Source organism: Epinephelus fuscoguttatus, linkage group LG18 (genome assembly GCF_011397635.1).
Source record: "Epinephelus fuscoguttatus linkage group LG18, E.fuscoguttatus.final_Chr_v1".
Classification (NCBI taxonomy): Eukaryota; Metazoa; Chordata; class Actinopteri; order Perciformes; family Serranidae; genus Epinephelus; species Epinephelus fuscoguttatus.
Window position 1 is genome coordinate 4,029,249 of NC_064769.1, and position 24,947 is coordinate 4,054,195.

Sequence of the window (24,947 nt, forward strand, 5' to 3'; positions counted from 1 at the left end):
TCTACTCTGCTCTTCTCTGCTCTACTTTGCTCTACTCTATTCTGCCCTACTCTGCTGTGCTCTACTCTGCCCCACTTTGCTCTGCTCTACTCTACTTTACTCTGCTCTACTATGCTCTTCTATGCTCTATACTCTGCTTTACTCTGCTCTACTCTACTCTACTCTACTCTAGTCTACTCTACTCTGGTCTACTCTGGTCTACTCTATAATCTACTCTTCTCCGCTCTACCCTACTTTGCTCTACTCTATTCTGCCCTACTCTGCTCTACTCTACCCTACTTTGCTCTACTATACTATACTCTGCTCTACTCTACTTTGTTCTACTCTGCTCTGTTCTACTCTGCTCTGCTGTGCTATACTCTGCTCTGCTTTACTCTACTCTACTTTGCTCCACTCTGCTCTACTTTACTATACTCTGCTCTACTCTACTCTTCTCTACTCTACTCTACTCTACTTTGCTCTCCTCTGCTCAACTCTACTTTGCTCTACTCTATTCTGCCCTACTCTGCTCTGCTCTACTCTGCCCCACTTTGCTGTTCTCTGCTCTACTCTACTATACTCTGCCCTAGTTTGCTCTACTCTGCTATACTCTGCTCCACTATACTATGCTCCGCTTTCTTCTATTCTGCTCCGCTCTGCTCTGCTCTACTCTGCTCTCTCATAAATTAAATTGTTTTATTGACCACAAAACATTTGTCTTTGTAATATTCCCATCATAAGGCATACATTTGAGGAAATATGATGCAACCTTAAAAACAGAATAATGGTTACTACCGAAACAGTGCAGTCACTACCGAAACACTGGGTGTTTTGTATAAAATATATCAACTATAGTATTAATGATGCTAATCGGTTACATTTATGTTCTGTTTCATCAATTATCAACTCTGAAATCAATCTGATCAGCCTTAAGCATTTTACTAAGAAAGACTGCATTTAGGTTTTGAAGAATTCTATAATTTGAACTTTGAAATTTGTTAAAATATTAATTTTTATAGATTTAATCGTGAAAACCTTGAGTAAAAAATTAAATCTTTAGACAAGGGAAGGAACAAGCATAACAGGTTGATATATATTTTTTTGTATTATATAATATATGTTTTGGTAGTGACAAATTTTGGGAGAGGAAAAACATTCCAAAACAGTCTGAAAATACAATATATAAATGTACAGTCATTTTACTAGATATGTGACCTTTACATATGGTACAGTATACAGTATATAGGGACTAAGTTTTGGAAATAAAACATACAGAATTTCAAAATATTTCCAGCCTAACTTTGTACACATTCGGTAGAGTGCCCCATATAGCTGTTTGACTTGTTTATGTCTTATAAAGCTTATGTCCTTGTCACTGGCTCGGCAGCACGTCTGTCAGTAATTTTCAATAGAAATGAAGGTAAACTTGTTTTGTATTACCGTTATGACAACCAACGGCACAAGAAGACATTTTTATTCTGGGTATCTCAAACGTTTCTCAACGGTGTTTTTCTGCCGGTCACGTATACGTGAGTGGCAGAAAAACACCGTAACTGTGACGACCATAAAATTGGTCTATTGTGACCATCAGGTGGATGGATTATCTCGAAAAAGGAGAAGTGCACACAGACACAGATTTTAATTTGCAACCAAAATTTGAGAGAAATAGATCGTCTGAGTGCTAGTGAATAAAAAAAAGTCCCAGACCTCAGGTGTTTGGCCTGTGAAAAATGGAGCAAAAACAAAATTGTGTGTTTAAATTTTGTTCAGTGTGATCAAAATGCTAATTGCTTTGAATCTCACACAATCTTTATCAAGGCAGAAATAAAATTGGATTGATTATTTCTGTTACTTCATACATCTGAGGCCAGCACAGTATGATGCAGTCCCATCAATAGCTACAATTAAAAAGGTTGTTCATAAAAAAGGTGGAAATCTATTTCTTCATTCAAACCCAGATATACTAGAGCATCAAAGCTTAAAATCAAATCGATATATTCTGCATGATGATTACCTCTGATGGACTATTCAGCAGGTTCAGCTCCTCCCACCCTCAGACAACTAGCATTGCACAATTGATATTGAACACAAAGTTGTGCCATAGGATAACTCAACTAAACTAACTGCACTTAACCACTAAATTGATGATCCGATACAATGAAACATTGATTCCAATATAATTTTGGTTGTGCATCATGTAGATTTTCTGGTGGTGTACATTTATCTGAAAAATTCACAAAAATCCTCACTCAACCATGTATTTTCTGTCAGAAGTGCAGTGTAAAAATGTCAGGAGGCATTGATCACTCCTGAGCCATTCCATCAAATAACTCAGGATGACTGCAATTTTTGCCCAGATAAAACATTTTCAACTTGTTCTAGTATGTGCTGCACAGAGAAAATATGTGTCCATTAAATTTATATACACCGCTCAAAAAATGAAGGGAACACTTCACAGTATAACACCAACTCAGTTAAACTTAAGGTATATCAATCTCTCCATTTAGGAAGCACAAGTGATTGTGAATCAATTGCAGTTTGATGCAAATAAAAGTGACAACAGATGCAATGGAGTGGCAAAAGCAAGACACTCCCCAAAAAGGGAATGGTTTTATATGTGGTGGCCACAGACCGTTGTTCTCTCCTTATCCTTCCCTGACTGATTCTTCTCTAGTTTTGTGCTCTGCTAGTGTCCTTGTCAGTACTGGTAGCATGAGGCAGTACATGCAACCCAATAAGGTTGCACAGGTAGTCCAGCTCTTCCAGGATGGCACATCCATTCATGCTGTCACAAGAGGGTCTGCTGTGTCTCCCAGCACAGTCTCAAGAGCATAGAGGAGACACCAGGAGCTCGGCTGTTACACGAGGAGAGGAAGACACGAGGGGCGGAAGACACGAGGGGCGTCAACCCAGCAGCAGGACTGGTATCTGATCCTTTGATCGAGGAGGAACAGGAGGAGCACTGCCAGAGCCCTACAAAATGACCTCCAGCAGGCTACTGGTGTGCATGTTTGTGACCAAACTGTCAGAAACAGACTTCATGAGGGTGGCATGAGGGCCTGATGTCCTCTTGCGGGACCTGTGCACACAGATCAGGATCATCCAGCTTGACTGGCATTCTCCAGAGAACACCAGAATTGACAGGTCTGCCAATGGCAACCCATTCTCTTCGCAGATGGAAGCAAGTTCATACTGAGCACATGTGACAGGTGTGAAAGAATTTTGAGATGCCGTGGTGAATGTCATGCTGCCTGTAACATCATCCAGCATGACCGGTTTGGCGGTGGGTGAGTGATGGTCTGGGGACACATATCCTTGGAGGATCACACAGACCTCCATGTCATAGCCAACAGTACCCTGACTGCTGTTAGATACTGGGATGAAATCCTCAGAGTGATTGTCAGACCTTACGCTGCTGCAGTAGGCCTTGGGTTACTCCGGATACAGGACAATGCCTGGCCTCATGTGGCCAGAGTGTGTAGGCTGGATAATGAAGGCATTGTTGCCATTGACTGACCCTCTCGTTCCCCTGACCTACATCCGATTGAGCAACTATGGGACATTATGCATCTGACGCCGCCAAGTACACCTGTGATTTCAATTTTTTATTTTGATTTTCAGTGCAATTTTGAATCCAGCCCTCAGTGGGTTGATGATTTTTTTTTTTTTTTTAAAAGATATTTTTTGGGGCATTTTTTAGCCTTTATTTGATAGGACAGACAAGTGTGAAAGGGGGAGAGAGAGGGAGTGACATGCAGCAAAGGGCCACAGGCTGGAGTCGAACCCGGGCCGCTGCGGCAACAGCCTTGTACATGGGGCGCCTGCTCTACCACTAAGCCACCGATGCCCCAGGTTGATGATTTTGATTTCAATTGACCATTGTCATGTCATTTCGTTCTCAACAAATTATTTACTGTAAAGTAAAGATTTGCAACTTGAATGATTTGTTCATCAAGATCTGATGTGTGGTCTGAGTGTAACTTTATTTTTTTTGAGCAGTGTATTTAAAAAGGATGAAATTTACATTTGTGCTGCTGCTTATTATTTAGCCTTTATTACCCAGCGGTGCGAGGACCCTATTGAAATGCAAGGATTTTTTCTTCTTCTTCTTCTTCTTCTTCTTCTTCTTCTTCTTCTTCTTCCTCCAAATGAATTGCCTTTTTGGGAGGCTTAACATACCTGAAAACTCATGAAACTTTGCACACATCTCAGAACTGGTGAAAAATTTGATATTTTAAGGGTCTCGTTTGCGGGTTCCAAAAAATGGCTCAGTAGCGCCCCCAAAAGTTTGAGGAAACAGCCCCTGAAGCTAGTTTAACCTACATGTATGAAACTCGGCAGGCTTATGTAACGCCCAGAGACGTACAAAAAAAGCCTCTTGGAGGCATGCTCTAAACCCAACAGGAAGTCGGCCATTTTGAATTTACTGTGCAATTTTGGTGCATTTTTGGCCATTTCCAGGGGTCATAAATGAACGAACTGGTCCTAGAGATTTCATCCGATCGACTTCAAACCTTGGTCTGTCGCATCCCAAGACCTTGAAGATGAAAAGTTATCAAAAGCTTGAGTTTTCGTCAATGCGTGTGACCGTGGGATGGCGTCAAAGTTAGGGGTCTCGCCACTAAACAGGAAGTAGTTTATAACTCCAGCATACATGGTCCAATTTTGGCCAAACTTCACAGGGTTGATGACAGTCCCGTCCTGAACACATCTACATGTCAATAATTAGAGATAAACATAGCGCCCCCTACTGGCAATGGGAAATGTCATGTTTTAGACTTTAATGTACATATCCTACAGACTTGACCAGATCCATCTCAAACTTGGTGAAAAAAGTCATAAGACATTGATAATGCTTTATTGTGGAAACTGTGAGTTTTCGTCGAAGGGCGTGGCCACGGCCTGGCGGTGAACTTTGATGTTTCGCCGTGATGATAAACGTTGCTGTAACTTGACTCCACGTGGGAATATCTTGCCAAAACTTCACACATATGATGACAGTCCAGCCCTGAACACATCTACAGAGGAATTTTGAATCACCGCCATAGCGCCACCTACTGGCAACAGAAAGCTTTTTTATACATTCTTTGATGTCCCTCTTCTAGCAGGTTAATCAGACCCACTTCAAACTTGCTGGTCTAAGTCCTTAGACCTTGATGATACTTAAAAATGAAGCTTTTTAGTTTTCATCAAACGCTGTCACCGTGGCGCCGCCTTGTTCTCCATTAAACACGATGTTGCTTTGAAGGGACAAGGGATGCTTGAAAACTCACCAAACGTGGCATACACATCACAGGTCGCAAGTCCTGTTGTATAATGTGATTTTTGTGCTTTGATGCACCAAGATGGCTCAACGGCGCCCCCTAGAATATTTCAATTAAGCAGCCCCCAAAGCTGGTTTGACCTGAATGTATGAAACTTGGGAGGCACCTGTAACACTCAGTCACGTTCAAAAAAGCCTCTTGGAGCCATGCTCCAAACCCAACAGGAAGTCCACCATTTTGAATTTACTTGTGCCACTTTTGTGCATTTTTGCCCATTTCCAGGGCTTGTAAATTAATGAACTCGTCCTACAGATTTATGTAGGTATGTATGTTTTTGTATGTTAGCGTGACTACGTTGTGACCAAAAGTTATCACAGGATTTGCCCAATGTTGAATGGCGCGCCCGCTACTGAGCGTTGAATCTTGAGGTCTCGCCATGAAAAATTGCTGTAGCTTTGGCATAAATGGTCCTGTCTCCACGAAACTTCACATGATTCATATTAGTCCCGCCCTGAACACATTTTCATTACCATATTGCCTGATACTCATAGACCCACCTAGTGGCGACAGGCAGTAGGTCTCATCAAACACTTATCTTTCGATTTACCTGAAAGTTAAATGCTGTGGTGTGTATTTGATGTACAAAAACATGATGTATAATTAGTGCGCTCTCCAACTCCCCCTAGTGGAAAGAGGAAGTGATACAAAATGTGAAATATGTTATTCCAGCACTGTATCAAGGATATGCAGAGTCACTCCTGCATGCGATATCTAACTTTGACAGAAATGAACTGACGCGTCAGAAGGCGTCCTGCCAGCCCCCCCGAGTTGCGTGAAGGTGCGAGGGCCCGTTCATCACTGCTTGCAGCTTTAATTATCATTATTATTATTATTATTATTATTATTATTATTGGGGTGGCTGTGGCTCAGCAGTAGGACGTGTCGTCCACCAATTGTAAGATCAGTGGTTAGATCCCCGGCTCCTCCAGTTTGCATGTTGAAGTACTCTTGAGCAAGAATTTGAACACCAAATCGCTCCCGATGTTGCTTTCATCCGTGTGTGAGTTTGTTAAAAACTAACTAGCAGGTGGCACCTTAATGGTAGCGTCGGCCACCAGTGTATGAATGTGTGTGTGAATGAGTGAATGTAACTCGTAGTGTAAAAAGCGCTTTGAGTTGGGGCGTCGGTGGCTTGGTGGTAGAGCAGGCGCCCCATGTACAAGGCTGTTGCCACAGCGGCCCGGGTTCAACTCCAGCCTGTTTCCCCACACCTCCTCAAGTTGTGTTCAAGAGACCTCCAAACCTTAGAAACATGTTAGTGAGAGCATATCAGCCGCCTGTGACTCCACCACACTTCTTACAGTCTGTCCCCTCCGGGAATTACAGATGTGGCAACTGTACCCAGTGTAATTTCACACACAAAACCTCTACTTTCAATCATCCACGGAATGGCAAGTCTTTTAACATCAAGGGTGTTATTTCCTGCAATACCAAAAATGTTATTTATTTGCTTAAGTGTCCGTGCGGCCTGGCGTATGTTGGTAAAACCACCAGACCACTAAAAACTAGAATCTCAGAACATAGATCTAACATTAGAAACCACGACACCAGAAGTACAGTGGCAGTGCACTTCACTCAAGCCTCGCTTAATGTCTCCTCTCTCAGATACATAGTTATAGAACTAGTTAAACAGCCCTCACGTGGTGGTGACATTAACTCTTTCGTACTTAAAAGAGAAGCTTTTTGGATATATACTCTGGACACTTTGGCTCCCAAATGGCTTAATGTTGATTTTGACTTGAGGCCTTTTTTATGATGTGTGTGGTCCGTGCGCTTCATTTCATTTCTATGGGTCTAGGAACTTGTCATTTGTGTTTACATTGTTCCCTCAGTAGCTGGTATGATGTTGGATTTGATTGTTTTCTGCTACTACTGTGTGAGCCATGTTTCTCATATTGTCTGCACTTGCCATATCGCTGTGTTTGATATTTGTTAGAGACGCCTCTGCAGGCCTTATACCTGCGCAAATTCTTAAAGATTTTCTTATAGAACCTTTGTAAAGTGGTATTCTAGCATTGTTGCATTGTACTGCATTTAAAGATTGTTTCTCATCAATCAGAAATGCCCCCCCCAAAAAAATCTTTAAAAAAAAAAATAAAAAAGCGCTTTGGGGCGGCACGGTGGTGTGGTGGTTAGCACTCTCGCCTCACAGCAAGAGGGTTGCCGGTTCGATCCTGGGCGTGGGAGCCCTTCTGTGCGGAGTTTGCATGTTCTCCCCGTGTCAGCGTGGGTTCTCTCCGGGCACTCCGGCTTCCTCCCACAGTCCAAAGACATGCAGATTGGGGACTAGGTTAATTGATAACTCTAAATTGTCCGTAGGTGTGAATGTGAGCGTGAATGGTTGTTTGTCTCTATGTGTCAGCCCTGTGATAGTCTGGCGACCTGTCCAGGGTGTACCCTGCCTCTTGCCCGATGTCAGCTGGGATAGGCTCCAGCCCCCCCGCGACCCTCAAGAGGATGAAGCGGTTAGAAGATGAATGAATGAATGAATGAAAAAAGCGCTTTGAGTGGTCGGATGACTAGAAAGGCGCTGTACAAATGCAAGTCCATTTTAATAATTTTTCACCATGACTCTTTAATGTCGCTCTGCTTGAGTGTGTAGAAACCATTAAGACACAGTAGGAAATAAATAAAGTACATGGTTAATGAAAAAATAATAGAACTTTTTGCCAAAGAAAAGATCAAAGGGCAATAATTAAATAATGCTACTGTATTTTTTTCTGTATTTATCCAGATATATATTTCCAGAAGTAGACTCCGTATTAATACATTTATTTGCAAATGTGTATATTTTCACATTTGTTGTTTTCAAAGAGATCTTTTTTGTCACCCATTCTCATGTTTATTTATTTCCACATTTATTGCTTTGAGATATGGGATGGAAACCTCCAAACATCAAACATAAATGTCAAATACTTTAGCTCTGGAATAGACTTGTGAATATGTCCAACCAGAGATTAACTCAAAAGATATTTAATTGGGACATCTCCCACTGTCATCCCTGGGATAATGAGTTGATTTTTTATTGTATTTGATCAATTTGTCATTTATGTTCCAGACCAGGTTAATCTGTGATATTCAGGATATTAGGAGTAAGTAGGAGTAAATTTCTCATGTTAAGAGAAAAATGGTTGACATATGGCTTACTGTATGAACTTACTGTCTCATAAAAAATAATTACAGTGTGGAACCTTACATGAATATGATACAAACAGAAGACAAAGATCCCTGTGTGCACAGTGGTGCTCAGCAACGTTACCATTAGCCCTAGAGACTGAAAAGTTTAACACCAGAAATCAATTGTAGTGCTTTTTTTCACATCTCATGTATGATAATAAGGTTTCAAATCATGTCATCATGGTCTCTCCTGGCTCTCAGTGACTGTAATAAATCTTTAATTAAATCTATAAATAAATACTTTAAGGTTTGTTGTAAGTTTATTTATTTTTTTTTTTTTTAGCAAATTTTCTTTTTGTTTATTTCTTTTTTTAATCTATCACACTCATTTGTCTATTTCTCATGTCACTTTTTGGCCCCCATAAAGGCTGAAAATACTGAGAGGTTAATCAATATGCAGGTCCCTAATTCAGGGGCCTGACAGGAAGTGCTCTCCCAGAGATACCATTACTGGTATTAATTCTGCCGTGGATTGGAAAGGGTCAGAGCAGTGTTAATGTTCAGTGTGGCGGGGACCTGACCTTTGCCACTGTCTTCATCTTGTTTAAGCCCCATCTCCTCAACAACACCATGGATTGTCCTGTCAGCTTATTAGCCCACGTGGTGGGGGGTTGGGGGCTTAATAGTTTTATTGGTAGTCTGGGGGCTTTCTGTTATACTTGCATGCTATTAAAGGAAATGTCAGTTTTGTGATCAATAACCCCAGTTTACTATGTATCATATTTAACAAATTGGATACCATAATAAAGGCTGTAACATTTTCTGTGTTTATATTGTAGGCCAGCTGGGTCAGATCTGTTCTTTGCTCCTTTTAATCATTTCTTCATATTGAGAACATTTTTAAAATAAATTAATTAAAAAATTAGAAACACTCCCTTATACTTGGTTTGCCTAGCAGTGATAATCCAGTATTGGGTACATTTAACACTTTTTCTTTTTTTTTTTTTAATCTTTGCACAAGAGTTCAGTTGCAACCATCTTAATTACAATAGGGCATTTTTATAGCAATTATGTTTTTACTTGTCACAGTAGGACAAGCACAGGGACTTATGATAATATTAATGTTTGCTCAGTTCTAGTCAAGAGTCTCAGTAAGCCATGACATTGTGACAGTAAACCAGCAGGAACTATACCAGGAGCCTGAAACTGAAATTAGCCATCATTCATTTTATTATATATACCTATATACTTTTTTCTACTGTGACATGTTAAAATGTCTTGTGAGGTGGAAAAGGTCTATTATTAATGATGATAAGTCATCATGAAGATTCTAATGTAGCATTTATGTAATGTTTAAGTTGAATATATATGTATGTATATAAATGTGCATGTGTAATGTCAATGCCATTGCCTTATTCATTGTCATTATCCTCTGTTTCTGCTATTACACTAATGAATGCAGATACTTGAGAAGAGTAGAACACAATGGCTGCATCCTCTTGGGGTGGATCATATGTCTGCTTCCCTGGCTCCTTCCCCTTGACAAAAAACACACCCTTTGGTATCAGCATAATCAATGGGGAGTGGTGCTGGAGGGGGTGGCTACAACAGTTTGCTTGCCTGTGATTCGCTGACATGCGCTCTAATTGGATCAAGTAGGAACTTGCTTAGCTGGATGCTTTGTGCTGGGATTGGGAGCAGCCTACAGAAAGAGCACGGACACACCACCAGACAGGAAGAGAGGCAGAGAGGGAGGAGGCCAGAGGCTGCCCTGCTCACCACTTGGAGGAAAGACTGAGAGAGGAGGGGTGAGGGAAGAAAAAGGGGAGTATCCCGTCTTCTCTGCCCTTCTGTGCTACTGCAGCCCTCCCTCCCCCTCCCTCTCTCTATGATTCTCTTTCTCTCTCTTTCCCCTTACTCATCTGTTTCTGTGGCTGTGCTGAGAGGAAGGGCACCTGCCGCTCCCTGATGATTCAGCCTTTCAGCTACTTGGAGCTCCACAGACAAGACAGCATGTCCCTCCTGCCACTGCAGTGCCTGGCCGTCCTGTCCTCCGCAATACAGCTACTGCAGCTGGCCCATCACTTCGACACTGCCTCTTCTGCCCTAGTGCTCAGGTGAGTGAGTGAGACTGTTACACCACTGCTCCCTAGCAGACCATGCAGAACATTTAAGGAATCGAATCCTCTGGAAATCTTCTTTTGTTTTTGCCTGCAGCAAATTTAATGATTCTATTTATAGACTGATGCGTTTCCTGTGAGAAAGCATGAGTAAGGAACTCCTCTCCCTCATGCGCAGAAGGCTGTCTACATACCTCCCAGACTCTTAACAAGGTTGGACTCACTCTGAAGAGCTTTTGTACCTCACTGAAATCCCAGCTCTGACTCTGCAGCCTCATGATGGAAAACATACTCGAGGAGACTGGTGGCAGACAGCCACCGTGTGATGCTCTAAGTTAATAGTTGAGGTGTTCAGAGACCATCCAGCAGTTAAACAGGATGACTGAGGGAATGGAGGACTTCTCTGCAGGGCCAGCTCCCCCTCCTGGATCGGCCTCCCCCACCAGCTCTACTGTTGATACTGGACAAGTCCCAGAGGAGAAACCAGAGGAGACAGAGGCAGCTGGTGAGAGCGGGGAGGATGGCGCAGAGGAAGGTGGTGATGGGCAGCATATGGGGGCTTTGGGAATTGTGGCCTTGCCAGGGACCTGCTGTGTGTGCATAGAGATGGAACGGATTAACAATTGCCTGCACTCTGAGAAAATCTGCATTCTTCCCATCCTGGCCTGTCTGCTTAGTTTAGCCCTCTGCACAGCTGGCCTCAAATGGGTTTTTGTGGATAAAATCTTTGAATATGAACCACCCACACACTTAGATCCTAAACCCATTGGACAGGACCCGATTATCATATCAGTTACCCCCACGCTGGGACTAACTATGTCGATTCCTCATACATCTACGTCTTTTGTCTCCTTGACCACCGCCATTACCCCAGGACGACCTGAGGTTTTAATGGAAGAGAAATCAACACGAGGGCCGTACATGCCTCAGTCCCCACGAGTGACTCTGTCTGATCCCTCTGTTACACTGAAATACAACGCTGAACGTCCTACCATCCCAAAGCAGACTCTCCACCCTCAGACAACACAGGAATTAAACAACATCATCATCCCAACAATCTGTAAGTATCTAAAACAGGTCAGAGAAAGCACTGGGATTGGGAATTCTTGTCAATCAGGATGTCCCTTTGCTCCAAAACTTAATTATGTCTAACGTTGGACTGTGATTTTTATCAAGTTCAATGTTTTTATAAAGGATTCAGATGCTTTTTTCCTCCATTTAAACACTGATTTTGTAAATGGTGTGTTTTGTCAGCTATACCAGGAAATGTCAGGACTTTTCATGAAAGCAGACACGTTGGGACTTGCAGAGTGTAGTAAAGAGTCCCATGACTAAGCCACTGAGATACTGCTGCACAGATAGGTATGCAGGAAACAACAGCTCTATTTAAACCGACTCTACCCCTACACTGAGTGAATGTATAATTTCTAACCTTCATTCCTTCTTCGTAAAGTATTAATGATCCCTGAAATTAAACCACAGTGATAAAGACAAACTACAATAATTGGATGTTGGTGTTATTTTGAATGTCGCAGTCTACGGCTGGTAGGCAGTATACAATATGGGAGATCCCAAAAATGTGTTGACATTTACAGTTATGTGAAAAAGTGAAAATCAATAAATGATATGGGACACAAACTGGAACTCCAGGCTGTGGTACAGGGAGACTTCCTGTTTTCTGCCTGTGCTCCATTTCAAGGTCAGAGACTGCTGGAGGCTAATTGATGCCCCCTCCATCCCTTCGCCGCAGGGAAAAACAACCCACTAATATTGTCTGTCTGCCAACGTCTCTGCCACTATGACGTGTCTGTTTTAGTCACATTACTGTGTGCTTTATTACACTGTACCTGGATTAGCTTATCTAAGGGTGGTTAGTTTCCAGCCCATGTTTAAGTGAAGGTATATACTGCTGTCTTAATCAGCAGCATGGACAGATGATGCCTCTGACTAAGTGCTGTAAATGCACAGTGGGTAAATGCTTGATAACAAGTTACCTGCTAACAAAAGTACAGAAACATTTGGGCACACTGGTGGTGCAGAGGCAAAGTTTTTAACTGCCACTGCAAAAGTGTTGGGCAAGTTACTCTCAAAATTTGATATTACATATCACAAGTTACCTTTATTTGAAAGTAATACGTTACTTTACAATAATACTCTCTTTGTAGAGTAATAAGTTACCTATTACACTACTTTTGCTTTACTTTGATGGATGAGGGTCATGTTGTTTCACGCAGGTAATCAAAACACAGAAGCTCCAGTTTATTACAATTCATTTCAAATCCAGTGCTGCACAGGTCTGACCCATTCACGTATTCACATCAAGTGGTTACCACTTTGTATTAACATCCCTGCTTATATTAATGATAGTGTGATTATATAGAACAATTAAACACCAGAGCTGAAAGACACACCTGTCAATTCCTGGTGTACCAGTCACCTAGAACAGCATGGGAGAGACAGTTATGCATAAGAATAGGACAGTGTGCTGGCGTTGCTCTGCAGTTGTAGGAAATGTGAATGGAAACACATCCAACATATACTAACATCACCCAGATGTGCTGATCATTGGGACAAGGAAAAAACAAACCAGAGGACAGTTCCTTATATCTGCTGCTTTCAGGCAGCTTTAGAATGCAATAGCAGAACAGGATACGCTGTAGACATTGCAGGTATATTAATGGGAACACACTGAACATGATAATGTACAGTACAGCATGACCCTTATGTGCCATTCACTGGGACCCCTCTATAATATAGCGTATAATGACATGACAACACACAATAACTGTCAGGGGATATTTTCTCTGGTGGTGCGCTGGTGAAAGTCGATCGGTGTGGATCAGTGTGGGTGAATGAAATATAAGAACAATAAACATTTTATTTCCGGTGGTAACGTGTTACGTGACATAGTAAATGTAATAATATTACCTGAAATCCTGTTGGTAACGTGTTATATTACTTTGTTACTACATCATATATTACTGAAACACATTACTTTTGTCATACGTTACCCCCAACACTGCCCTGCAGGCAGTGAGTCAGTACGTTTACATGCAGCATACATTTAAATGGAGCTATAGCTGTAGCTTGACTAGGCCATTTAATTGGATTTGATTGTCCTTGTCCCAGTATACAAGCATGGAAGGGGAATTGATTTGCTGACTGCAGTATGACCGACTCCATTATGATAGGTGGTGATATGCCCCCTTTCAGCTTGTAAGTATTGGACCTTTTTCTGGTTGACCTATTATGTCACGGACCAAACAATCGACCAACAAGTTAGCTGAGGTTAGCTAGTGGCATCCCATCCATGTATTTTAAAATAGTTAACTCTTTCAGCTGACACAGCACGAACTGTGTCTCTTTGTCCGTCAAAAAATGCATGACTCTGGATGTAGATTTCTTTATGTTGTTACTGGCTTCTTTTTCTGTTACGCATTTAATGCTATTCAGCTTCCGGGTCAAAGCCCGAGACAGAAATTGTGGGCATGCACAGACCACTTAGGCCAGTTTGGGTCTGATTGACTCTATACATGCAGGAGTGATTTGACTCCCAATCACATTATCTGGGTGTGTTGGTCTGACTTCAAGAAATTCGATTTAGTAGAATTTCAGTCATACTAACATGTTTACATGTATTTTAAGTTTAAGATAAATGAACACAATAAATCCATTTTCTCTCATGTCATGTAAACATACTGACTGTAGAATTGCTTACAGCAGCGCATGTGTTCCAACAAATACAAATGGCTGTGTTAGCTGGTGGGAAGCCTGTGAGGGCTCAATAGGCCTCATGCAGTAACGTCTTTGTATGCTTGTCTTAAACATCGCTTACTTTTTTGTGTGAGTTTTGTTCATACGAGTGTTCCAAGTCAGATTCACCAAACTCTCTCAACTGATTAACTCAATAGGTCTCAAGGAACTAAGGTCATATACTAAGACCGTGAACTTCCTACATGTTACCCCATTGAGAAGCCTCTTGCTAGAAGGTGGGAGGTAGCTACACCATGTATCAGGTAGGAAGCACATGGCCGTATACTCCCTCTACAGGCCAACAAACTCTGCTGCCAGACAGATTGTGATATTGGATGATACTGCAAAACACCAGTTGATGTTTAAAGGGACATGGTGTAGCGTTTTCAGTTGTTTATTGGCAAATTGTCTGCATTCATAAATATGTCATCATTGGTGTATTATTACCTCCACCAATAATCTGACTTATTCTCGTAAAAGGAGAATTTCAGATTTGTTTGCACATTGAGTGAGTAAGTCGTTTGGGGGGTTCCATAATGTTTCGCCATCTTGAAAATACATCCGTCAGCAAGGGACATATAGCACTACCAGGGAAGAGCCCTGCCTTCTGTGTTTTTGTTGGGAGCGAGGCCAGCGCTGTGTGACTGAGAAGCCGAAAGAGAGGAGCAAGAGGCGCTTCGTTACTACCCCGGCACTACTGCATCCTAACAAAGTCCCACTCTTTGAGCATAATGCAGGATCATGCATATGCAGTATCACGGGAGATGGAATCCTCATCACCAAGAAAGCGCAAAAGGAAATCAAAAAGGCAACGTGACCGGCGAATTAAAAAAAACTAGGGTCAACATCGGGGTAGCCTTTCCCAGGTGGAAAAAGCTGCTGAAAGAGAAAGATTTTAAAAGGGACGTTGTGATTGGCCTGCTGGCCTGCCTGTCATTTTTTTCCCAAGAGGCAGGCCAGGCCAATGCAATCACAGGCCAGCGGCACAGTGATGCGAGGAGAAGGATGAGGTGTGTGAGGTTCAGCCACTTGTCAGTTGTCAAAAGACAAGACATGATTGGTTTGTTTCGATTTACACCCGTCCAAACAGTCCTATGTTGTCAACACAGCCAGCATGGTGAGGAGGGCGTTTTTCAACTCGCGTCCCGTGTATCTGTGTAGGAGCCTGAATGAATACTCCATATATCGGATAACATGGTTTCATCAATATCATCATAGCTTTTTGGTACACAGTGGCTACCGTTGTTGCAATACACGTTTGAAACAGTGAGGCACTAGAGTGCGCTATCCATTTGAATGCAATATACGATTTCAGCGTAAGATGGGAGAAATTCCTACACACTGTGTAAAGTTTTAACAGATATATAAACTCAACAGTACAAACACATTGGCAAAAATATAGTACAATAAAATAAACAAACCAAATAAAAATATAAAGTAACAATAATTGGTTGTCCGTGACTGTTTCAGAATTTATATGTGCCTTTTAATAAGGCATTCTTTTAGTTAATGTCATGTCTCACATAAATGTTCTCTTTAACTCTCAAAACCTATGTCATCTTTTCCATCACTAAAATGTCTTGGACAATTTCCAGCCAGAGTTCCTGTTTTAGAGGTTTACTTTGAGCCAGTGCCTGGTAATAGCTTCCTCACTTTCTGCAAGTAAAACTTGAATCAAGTAAATATCTGTACTGATCACAACACCTGTAATGTTACCAAGATATATCACAAGGCAGGTATTTGGGATTTTTATATCTTAAAACATTTTCAACAGCCACATTAATATTTCCCCAGTGTGACCTGATCTTTGTACAGTTCCAAGAAATATGCAAGCGGTCGGCCTCCATGTTCCCGCACAGCCTCCAACCAAGCTGCTGGCTTTTTATATTGGGTGTTAGGGAAAAGCGGGTTAGATTCTTACAGCAGAATTCCCTCCACACTAGTGAGTTTGTGGATGTAGATTGTGTCTCACACATTTGATACCAAACTTCCTCTGATATCTGAATTTTTAACTCTGCTTCCCATTTAGCTTTTATGTATAGTGTAGAGTCACCCCACCTCCCCCCCCCCAAAAGCTTGGTAAAAGCAAAGATGATTTGAGAACACCTCAAAATGCTTCCAACAACAACATGTTTTAATGTCCAATGCCAGCAATTTAGAAAAAATGTCCTTCTATATTATCTGTGCATGCCAACCACAGTATGCTACAGTAATATGCCAACAAAGCAGAGAAGAAGAAGACTTTAATGTTTTTTTTAACATTTAAAAGTTTTGCTTTGGAAATGTTTTATGAGGAAGGAAATACCCTTAACACACCTGATAGTCTTCAAGGCCACACAATGTGTTTTGGTACCTTTTAAGGTTAGGTCACGAGTTTGGGGCAATTGCGAACTGTCGTGATAGGATGTGGACTCCAATCTGCATGACAGTCATGGGGGCAGATCTGATGGCAAGTTTGGGGGACACAATCAGTTGTGATTTTCTTTTAATTGCACGCGTGCAAATCATGCCCACAGAGCGCTTGAGATCGCCAGTATATTTCACGATTTCATAGAGGCTCATCACCATCACCAAGTCATTCAAAAAGCACTACACAGAGAATCATATGCTTACCTTTACAGTTTATTTCTCTTAAACAGCCAATAGTACATGGAGCCAGCCATCACCCTCCTTTTCATTGCTTCGCTGTTAGTTAATACTACTTCTAGTTTCAGGGTACTACTTCTAAATTCATGGAAAATACATTTGTTCAATTTCAATCCTTTAGGCTATTTAGAATTGGGGGATGACGGTCAAATGCACAACATGGCTTTCCACTTCCACACCTTTAATTTTCCCTTTGCTACATAAAGGACACATTTCTTCCAGCACTGACGCTAAACAGTGGCACCGAAAAAAAATTGGGAGCTACTGAATCATCTCACTCAAATTAGTTATACCTACAAATACTGACTGGGCCAACAGAAGAGTTAGTAGTGAGAAGAGCTGCTGTGCGGGGGTAGTGGACATTTTTACAGACACAAGTCATATTGCATCTACAGGACTAAGTTATCATGAATATAATATTTATTTTAGCATTTCTATTTCAGTTCTTTATAACAAATGACAGACAAACCTGATTTATTGATTTGTCAGTGTCATTCTGTGGATTGTTTATCACTGGAGGACCACTGGTGAAATTCCTTGCTCTGCTAATGATCCAACACTACAGCAGAGAGGCTGGTGACCAGGCGTGCCGTCGGGGGGGGCAGGGTCAAAATATAAAGATGACCTCCGCCCAAGGTCAAGGGGGGGCCCATGAAAAGGTCTATGGTTGATGCTTAAATGGGATCAAGTACAACAATTTTCTTACCGGCTTATATCACTGACAATACAAGTTATATTTACATGATAAATGTAATTTTGTAATGAAAACACATTTCAACATGCCATCTGATGCTCCCACCCCCCCACAGGTATTGTGAAATGGTGCAGTCCATCTGACATGGGTCAGGTGTGCAATGCACAGAACTCACGAGTGCCACTGATGTAAACATGTGGGGCGGACTGCTGCCTGATTAGCTAAGTCAGAATGTCTCACCAAAAATAAGGAGCTCCTAAAAGGAAAGTTAGGGTACAGAGAAAACAAAAAAAATGAAAGGAAGAGAGAGGCAACGGCCAAATGTCTGACAAAAAATGTGAAGAAGCAGCAGGTATGACAGATAGAGCTGAAGGTGAGAAGTGAGGCAGTCACTTTTAGTGAATAAAACCTGCTGTGTCGGCTCAATTTTAAAGCTACAGTGAAGACATATGGGTATCATATTGAACTAGAGGACCATATTATGCTATCTTGTCATAAAGGGGTTCAAATAATGCTCCAAAGTTATGCTAAATTTTGGCAAGGAAAGAAGGAACATTACTATATCTCAAACTGCTGTTTCTAAATATTTCTGCATACTGGGTTCCATGAACAATCATGGAATTGCATAAATTGAGTTTTATCGGAAAACTGAGAGTTGACAGCTAAATACTCTTTAGACTATTTCAGTTCCACACAATTTGGCCAAGATTTGATTAAAGAATTGCTCACGATTGAAATAAAAAGTTCACTCCTTATTTGATCTTGCAATAATTTCTGCATTCAGTGTTTGGTTTTACTTTTCTTTTACAATTTATTAGAGGGTATTTTTTCAGCCCAAGACACATATGTGACTATCTCTGCTTTTCAAGATAACAAAACAAGGTCTTAAAAGTATATACAAGTACAAGTAGATACAGTATAGCCTACATGTGGATGATATATCGCAGGACGTATAAAAATGTATAGGGATTCTTCCCCCATTGGGTGTGGATGACAACACTGTCTCCCTGCATGTATTTTCTAGTGGCTGGTCCCCTTTCAGCTTGTTAGTATTAGACATTTTTGCAGTTGACCTTTTAAGTCACAGACCAAACAATCAAGTGTTTTACAGCTTTTCTGCCACTTTTTTAAACAGGTCACCATTCTGTGTTTTCCTTCCATCCATGTATTTTGAAATATTTACCTCTTTCAGCTGACACAGCATGAACTGTGTCTCCTCATCTGTCCCAAAATGCATGGCTCTGGATGTAGATTTTGCTTTGTTGTTACCAGCTTCTTCTTTTGTTATGCATTTAATGCTATTCGACTTCCAGGGCAGAAACTGTGGAGCATGCGCAGAGCTCGACTCCCAATCACATCATCTGGGTGTGTCAGTCCGACTTTGAGAAATTTGATTTAGTATAATTTCAGTCGGACTAACATGTTTACATGTATTTTAAAAGTCTGGTTTTAGTCGGACTCACGCAATAAATCTATTTTCTCTAATGTCATGTAAACATACTTAATGTCTAAAGAGGAAAAATAATATATTTTTTTTCCTAGCCTATCTGAACTTGGCATGTAGATGATACTCCTATTTACCTGCCAGGTTTTTCCTCCTGCCCTCAGTGATGTACATGCAGCGGGCAAAATCATTGAAACACAGCACTGCAAACTACATCCTCCAAAATCATCATACAGTCAAATCAATACCTCCCTAAAACGGTTCCAACACAAACCGAACATTTTAATCATTATGTTATTGCAGAGCTGTTGGATAAGACTGCATTATTTTAGCTAGGTGGGCCCAACCTGACTGGTGAGTGTAAACAGTATAATAACCTGAAACTCTGGCAACATCTCTCCCTGGCTGAATAACATCTTACCAAACTGTTTTTGGGATTCCACAAGTAAAACCACTACTTAGAGGATTAGACTACATCCTGTGATTACTAGACTGCAGGGGATGTGCAACTTTTGTTTAGCTGACCTAAACATTTTACTTTCTCGTTTTACTTAATGTTGCATTCATCACTTTTGGACTACAGAGTTTAAGGATTTTTTTATCCTTTGAAATTCAGGGTTCTATTTTACATATGCTTTCTCCTAGAGGAAGACAAAAAACAAACAAACTGTATATTCATTTGTGGTTACAATTCTTATGTAGCTGACTGAGAGTCTTTTTGACTACTGATGGCAAGAATTTATAATCTAGATAAATAAATCTAGATAGTTATTATGAGTATGTTGGGGCAATATTATGGAAAATATTATTTTCAACAATGATTAATATTAAGTCTAGTTGAGTGTATGGAACACAAGTCCTTGTAATTTGTCCTTTTAATCTTACCTGTAGTGATGCAGCTGGTCAGCAACTGGGATTTTCAGAAATCCAAAAATTGACTTGACAAGGTGAGAAAAACTATAATTTTATGTGTTTGCCTAAAAACTCAGTAAAAATACAAACAGGATCCCTTTTAAAGAGACACAGTTTTTAAATTTATATTTGTATTTTAGAATTTCGTAACATCTTCATGCAGGGTTAGCAGTTTGATCTCGGCTCCTCCTGTTCACATGTCAGATTCAGCTTTTTTGGAGCGCAAGACACTGACCCCAGTTGTTCCTGATGTTTAGACCAGTGTGTGGTAGCTCCACTGACACCGATGTGAGAGTATGTGTGAGGGTCAGTAAGTATGAAAAATGATATAATTAGTGTAATCAGTTTACTTTGTATTGTGTAAAAGGAGACTACGCTTACCCTTATATCTGTGAAGGTGCTGTTGAGGGCGAGGACTCCTGATAGTTGTTTCTGTTCCGTCAGTGCATCGCTCTGACCACACTGCATTGCATCACACTACACCACACCACATCACATACATAGCGGTTTCTACATAACTTTGATCAGGATTTAGTACAAAAGTCAATAATGAACAGTAAAGATTCAGGGCTCTGCTGAAAGAGTTGGGCTTTAAGGTCTACTGAATAGGAATTCTTGGCATTCGGTGTTGAAGTTGCAGATTGTAACCAACTGAAACTGCACCAAGTATGTAGGAGAACTATTGTGGCTGATGTGAAAATGTAAATGGCTGGATCTGTCTATCTGGAGGTTTCTCCATTTTGGGCCACTGTAGAAACAACATGGCAGACTCCATGGAGGAGGACCTGCTCCCTATGTAGATATAAACGACTCATTCTAGGGTAACAAAAATCCAATAACTCTTAGTTTCAGGTGATTATAAACTAACAAAAACATACTTATTATATTATATTACATTTCTGCCACTATATCCCCCTAAATCCTACACACTGAACCTTTAAGCTCAATGAGGCTGCCCCTGATGCTGCCTGTGCTGTAGTCTTAAGAACTGAGAGTAGTTATTTATTGAATACTAAATGAGGAAATGCAGGAGTGATTTTGGACAGCCTAAGGATAAGTCTAGTTCCTAGGCCATAGTTTCTGCACCCTAAAAAGTGATTGCTGTCTGCCATTACAAACAGATGGCACCAAAAACAGTAATTTTCATACCCTACATATAGTAGCTTTAACTAAATGTACTTAAGTATCAGCAGCATTTAATGGGTAATTTAAATGAACAGTGTGTAAGATTTAGGGGGATTTAGTGGAATCTAGCAGTGATGATTGCAGATTGTAACTAGCTGAAACTTCCCCTAGTTAGAATTCCTTCAGTGTTCATTGTTCAGGAGGTTTTTTACCAAGGGCTGAAATGTCCACAGAGGTATCTTCCTCTCCAAAACAAATGGACCAGGTGAAATCATTGTTTCTCCAACGCTGTTTGACATGCCAGAGAAGGGCTGCCAGCCTAGCGCCTGCTAATGGTAAATGGACCTGCATTTGTACAGTGCCTTTCTAGTCATCTAGTGACCACTCAAAGCGCTTTTTACACTACGAGTCACATTCACCCATTCACACACACATTCATACACTGGTGGCCAAGACTACCACACAAGGTGCCACCTGCTACTCAGTTTTAACACACTCACACACCGATGGAACAGCCATCGGGAGCAATTTGGGGTTCAGTATCTTGCTCAAGGATACTTCGACATACAGCCTGGAGGAGCCTGGGATCGAACCGCTGATCTTTCGATTGGTGGACGACCCGCTCTACCTCTGAGCTCCCTAATGTGTGCTCACCTTTTTTTTCTTAAGATCCAGACTTTCAGGAGGTTTTACCAGGAGCTGAATTATCTGCAGAGGTCTCTTCCTCTCAAAAACAAGGTGATTTCAACCAGTAGATACACTGAATAAAGCAGTATTACATTACAAACAAATGTTTCTTCTACTCTATTTGGCATGTCACAGACCGCTTACTCAGTGCTTGGTATATGTGATCCCCTTTTTTCACTGATATCTGAAGATCCACACATTCCGGAAGTTGTTACCCTAAGCCAAACAATCCAAAGGGGTCTCTTCCTCTCCTAAACAATCAGACTCAGTGATTTAAATTGGTAAAAAAAAACAAAAAAAACAAATAAAGCATTTTCACATTAAAAAAAATCAATGTTCTGCCCTCACCGCTCATCGTGAAAGGGCTGCTACAGTGGCTGAAATGAAAAGGTGAAAACATGAATGAAGGGTCTGGGTTAGTACAGAGGATGTTTAGATGAATCCCAACAACAGGATCAACTAGACTGCGGAAATTGTTCTTTTTATAATCTATGCTTACAGCATTTTTGGTAATCTATCCTATTTATAATTCATCAACCCAAGGGCATTCTAATGTGCTGTAATGTAAATCTACAGCTCCAGCTCCAGAGTAAGCATGTGAAATTCTCCTGCTCGTAACAATTTTCTCCTCCAATGTGAAGTGAAAGAGTTTTGTGTCTTGATGCATTTCTCCCCCAGAAAAACAGACAAACAAAATCAAAACAAACAAACACAAAAATCAGGCATTGTTCCCAATGTGCATAATTCCTGTGGGAAATCATTTTCTGACAGACCAACAGTTTGGTGAGCACAGTCTTTTGAGAGGAACTATTCACTTTGATTAAATGGTTTAACTCCTCACATTGCTGCAGTGATGTGAAAGTGTACTCTAGGGCATACTGGGTGTGGCTACAGGCGTAAAAAGCACACTTGTGATCACACTCTCCATCTTACAAGACATTTACACCAGCCAGTGCAGGACCAAGGCTGCAGAATCACAAAGGATTCAAGCCATTTGAACATAGATGTAGATTTCAGGGGGGGCACAGGAGACAGGTCACCCTCAATATTTAGAACATGTGAGGACTCCTAGGCCATGTTTACATGAAAATGATTCACTGAAAACAGAATCGTTTCTCATTTTCGTTTTGAAAAAAGTTCTTCGTTGCGTTTTCAGGCACCCAAAACACTGACGTTGTGTAAACGATCGGCCAAAACGCAACTAAAGTTTACCGTTTTCAGTTGAAATCCTTGTCATATAAATGGGACCTTATTTTGACAAAATTGGACATTTGCACTATATATTGATGCAGAAAAATTCAATAATAATGTTTGTGTTGCGATGATTCACTAAGTTTCCTTGTCCTCTTCCAGCTCTCCTTAGTTGTTCTCTCTTCCCCCAGACTTAACATTTCTATGATGCTTTCCAGTCCACGCCATTCACCACCGTATGCCCCCAGACTATACCGCTATCCCAGTCACTCCCCACCTAGTCATTACCACAGACCATTACACCTGTCCCTCATTCTCACATTAAGCCACACCTGCCCACTAAATACAGTGTACTTGCTCACAATCATTTTTCCTCAGCCAGGTAGTCAGCGTATTCTATGTTGCTAGGTTCTCACTGCACTGAAGCCATCCAGTCTACTATCTGATTTTGTTACCTGATTATCCGCCTGTACCTGTGTTTTACCCTGCCATCTGTTTTTTGACCTGTCTGTCAACATGACCCAACTTGACTTCTTCACCTTGTGTTTATGTTGCTGTATGTTAACCTGTCTACCTGCCAGCAAAGTTATTTTACTCTACCTGCCTGTCAGTGTGCCTGTGTGGCTCCATTCTGTGCTCCATACTTGGCAATTTGTTGCCCAAGGAAATTATAGCGGCAATAATGTATAATTAGTCAAAGTATGACTTTTAAGTAATTCAGGATACTCTGGTTGCCTACAGAGTCACCTCTAACCCAATCCATGCCCAAAATTAATCTTGAAAAATGACATGGCTAGTTCCAAGTGGCTGAAAGTAAAGATGGTAACTGAAAACAACCAAAATAACCAACACGTTCTCACTTTCAACACGTCAAATAGAGCTATTTTGTCAGTGATCACACCCTACACCGCAGTATGATACTAACCAGACCCTAGTTTTTGCAACAGCCCAACTCGTCATATATTGCCACATTGTCAGTGGACAGACACAGAAACACAGAGGCACCCTTCTTGGTGGTATGACTCACATAGCATTTTGTAAAGGCGTATTTATACTTTTGTGGTGATGTGTCAGTTACACTCTGCACTTAGGCAGAGGTTTAGGCAGCAAACACACATGGTTAGATGAAAAGAAAACATCATGGTTTGGCCCAACATTTATTCAGGAAGTGATTACCGGACCCCTGGGTAAAAATCTGATGTTTGCTGGACATCACCATCCACCTCCCCTCCCGCTCACCCAATAGGGACTGTACAATTTCTTAAGTTACATTGTTTTCTGGCATTTCAAACTGACACCGTCTGGCCCTTGTTATAAACTGACGTTGCCTATTGGCGTATCACACCACTGTGAAAGAATAGCTTTTCTCTGTAGTGTCGACACAGAAATCACTGACCAAGTGGCAGTATTTGACTGTATATTTCCCATGAAAATTGAAATGTATTTTGAAAAGACACAATGCATGTAACAAGCATCAGTTAACACGCCATCCCAAAACATCCAAACCAGATGCAGGAGGGTACCTAGTGCTTCATATTTTGACATTTGGTCCACTGACAAAGTGGTGGTATTTGATGATTACCTGTGTCTCAGGTGAAAGGACAATCCCCAACATTTTGTTAGGGTGATTATGGGAGGTTTGCTTTCGATAACGGTTTTGTTTTTCCTCTCTGGCCAATAAGTAATAATATCATAGTTGGGTGGTCATTATCTTGACCTTGGACACTTTTTAGGTATGGGGGACTTCATACTGTTTAATTAGATTCAAATGCAGATTAGGTCAAGTGGTTTATCATTTGTGCAATATTACATGTGAAAGTTAGCCTTGAGAAATACTTATCAGAATAGAGCAGGAGGAGAGTAGGAGGTAAAAGCTCTGAAGGTGAACTGAGGAGGATTACTGCAGGAGAACAGCCTCAGTACAGCAGTGCTGTTGAGTTTCTCTCCCTCTAGTG

General features: G+C 41.1%; 1 protein-coding gene across 2 annotated transcripts in view; it reads left to right on the forward strand.

Annotated features, from left to right (window-relative positions):
• Positions 1–10,176: 10,176 nt before the first annotated feature.
• nrg1 (neuregulin 1) overlaps positions 10,177–24,947 on the forward strand; it is a 63,989-nt gene continuing 49,218 nt past the window's right edge. The window contains exon 1 of one of the 2 annotated variants that reach the window (XM_049604036.1): positions 10,177–11,600. In XM_049604036.1, coding sequence (XP_049459993.1) covers positions 10,919–11,600 — 682 coding nt within the window. In that variant the 5' untranslated portion in view covers positions 10,177–10,918. The remainder of the gene's footprint in view (positions 11,601–24,947) is intronic. The other variant, XM_049604035.1, reaches the window with a different exon arrangement.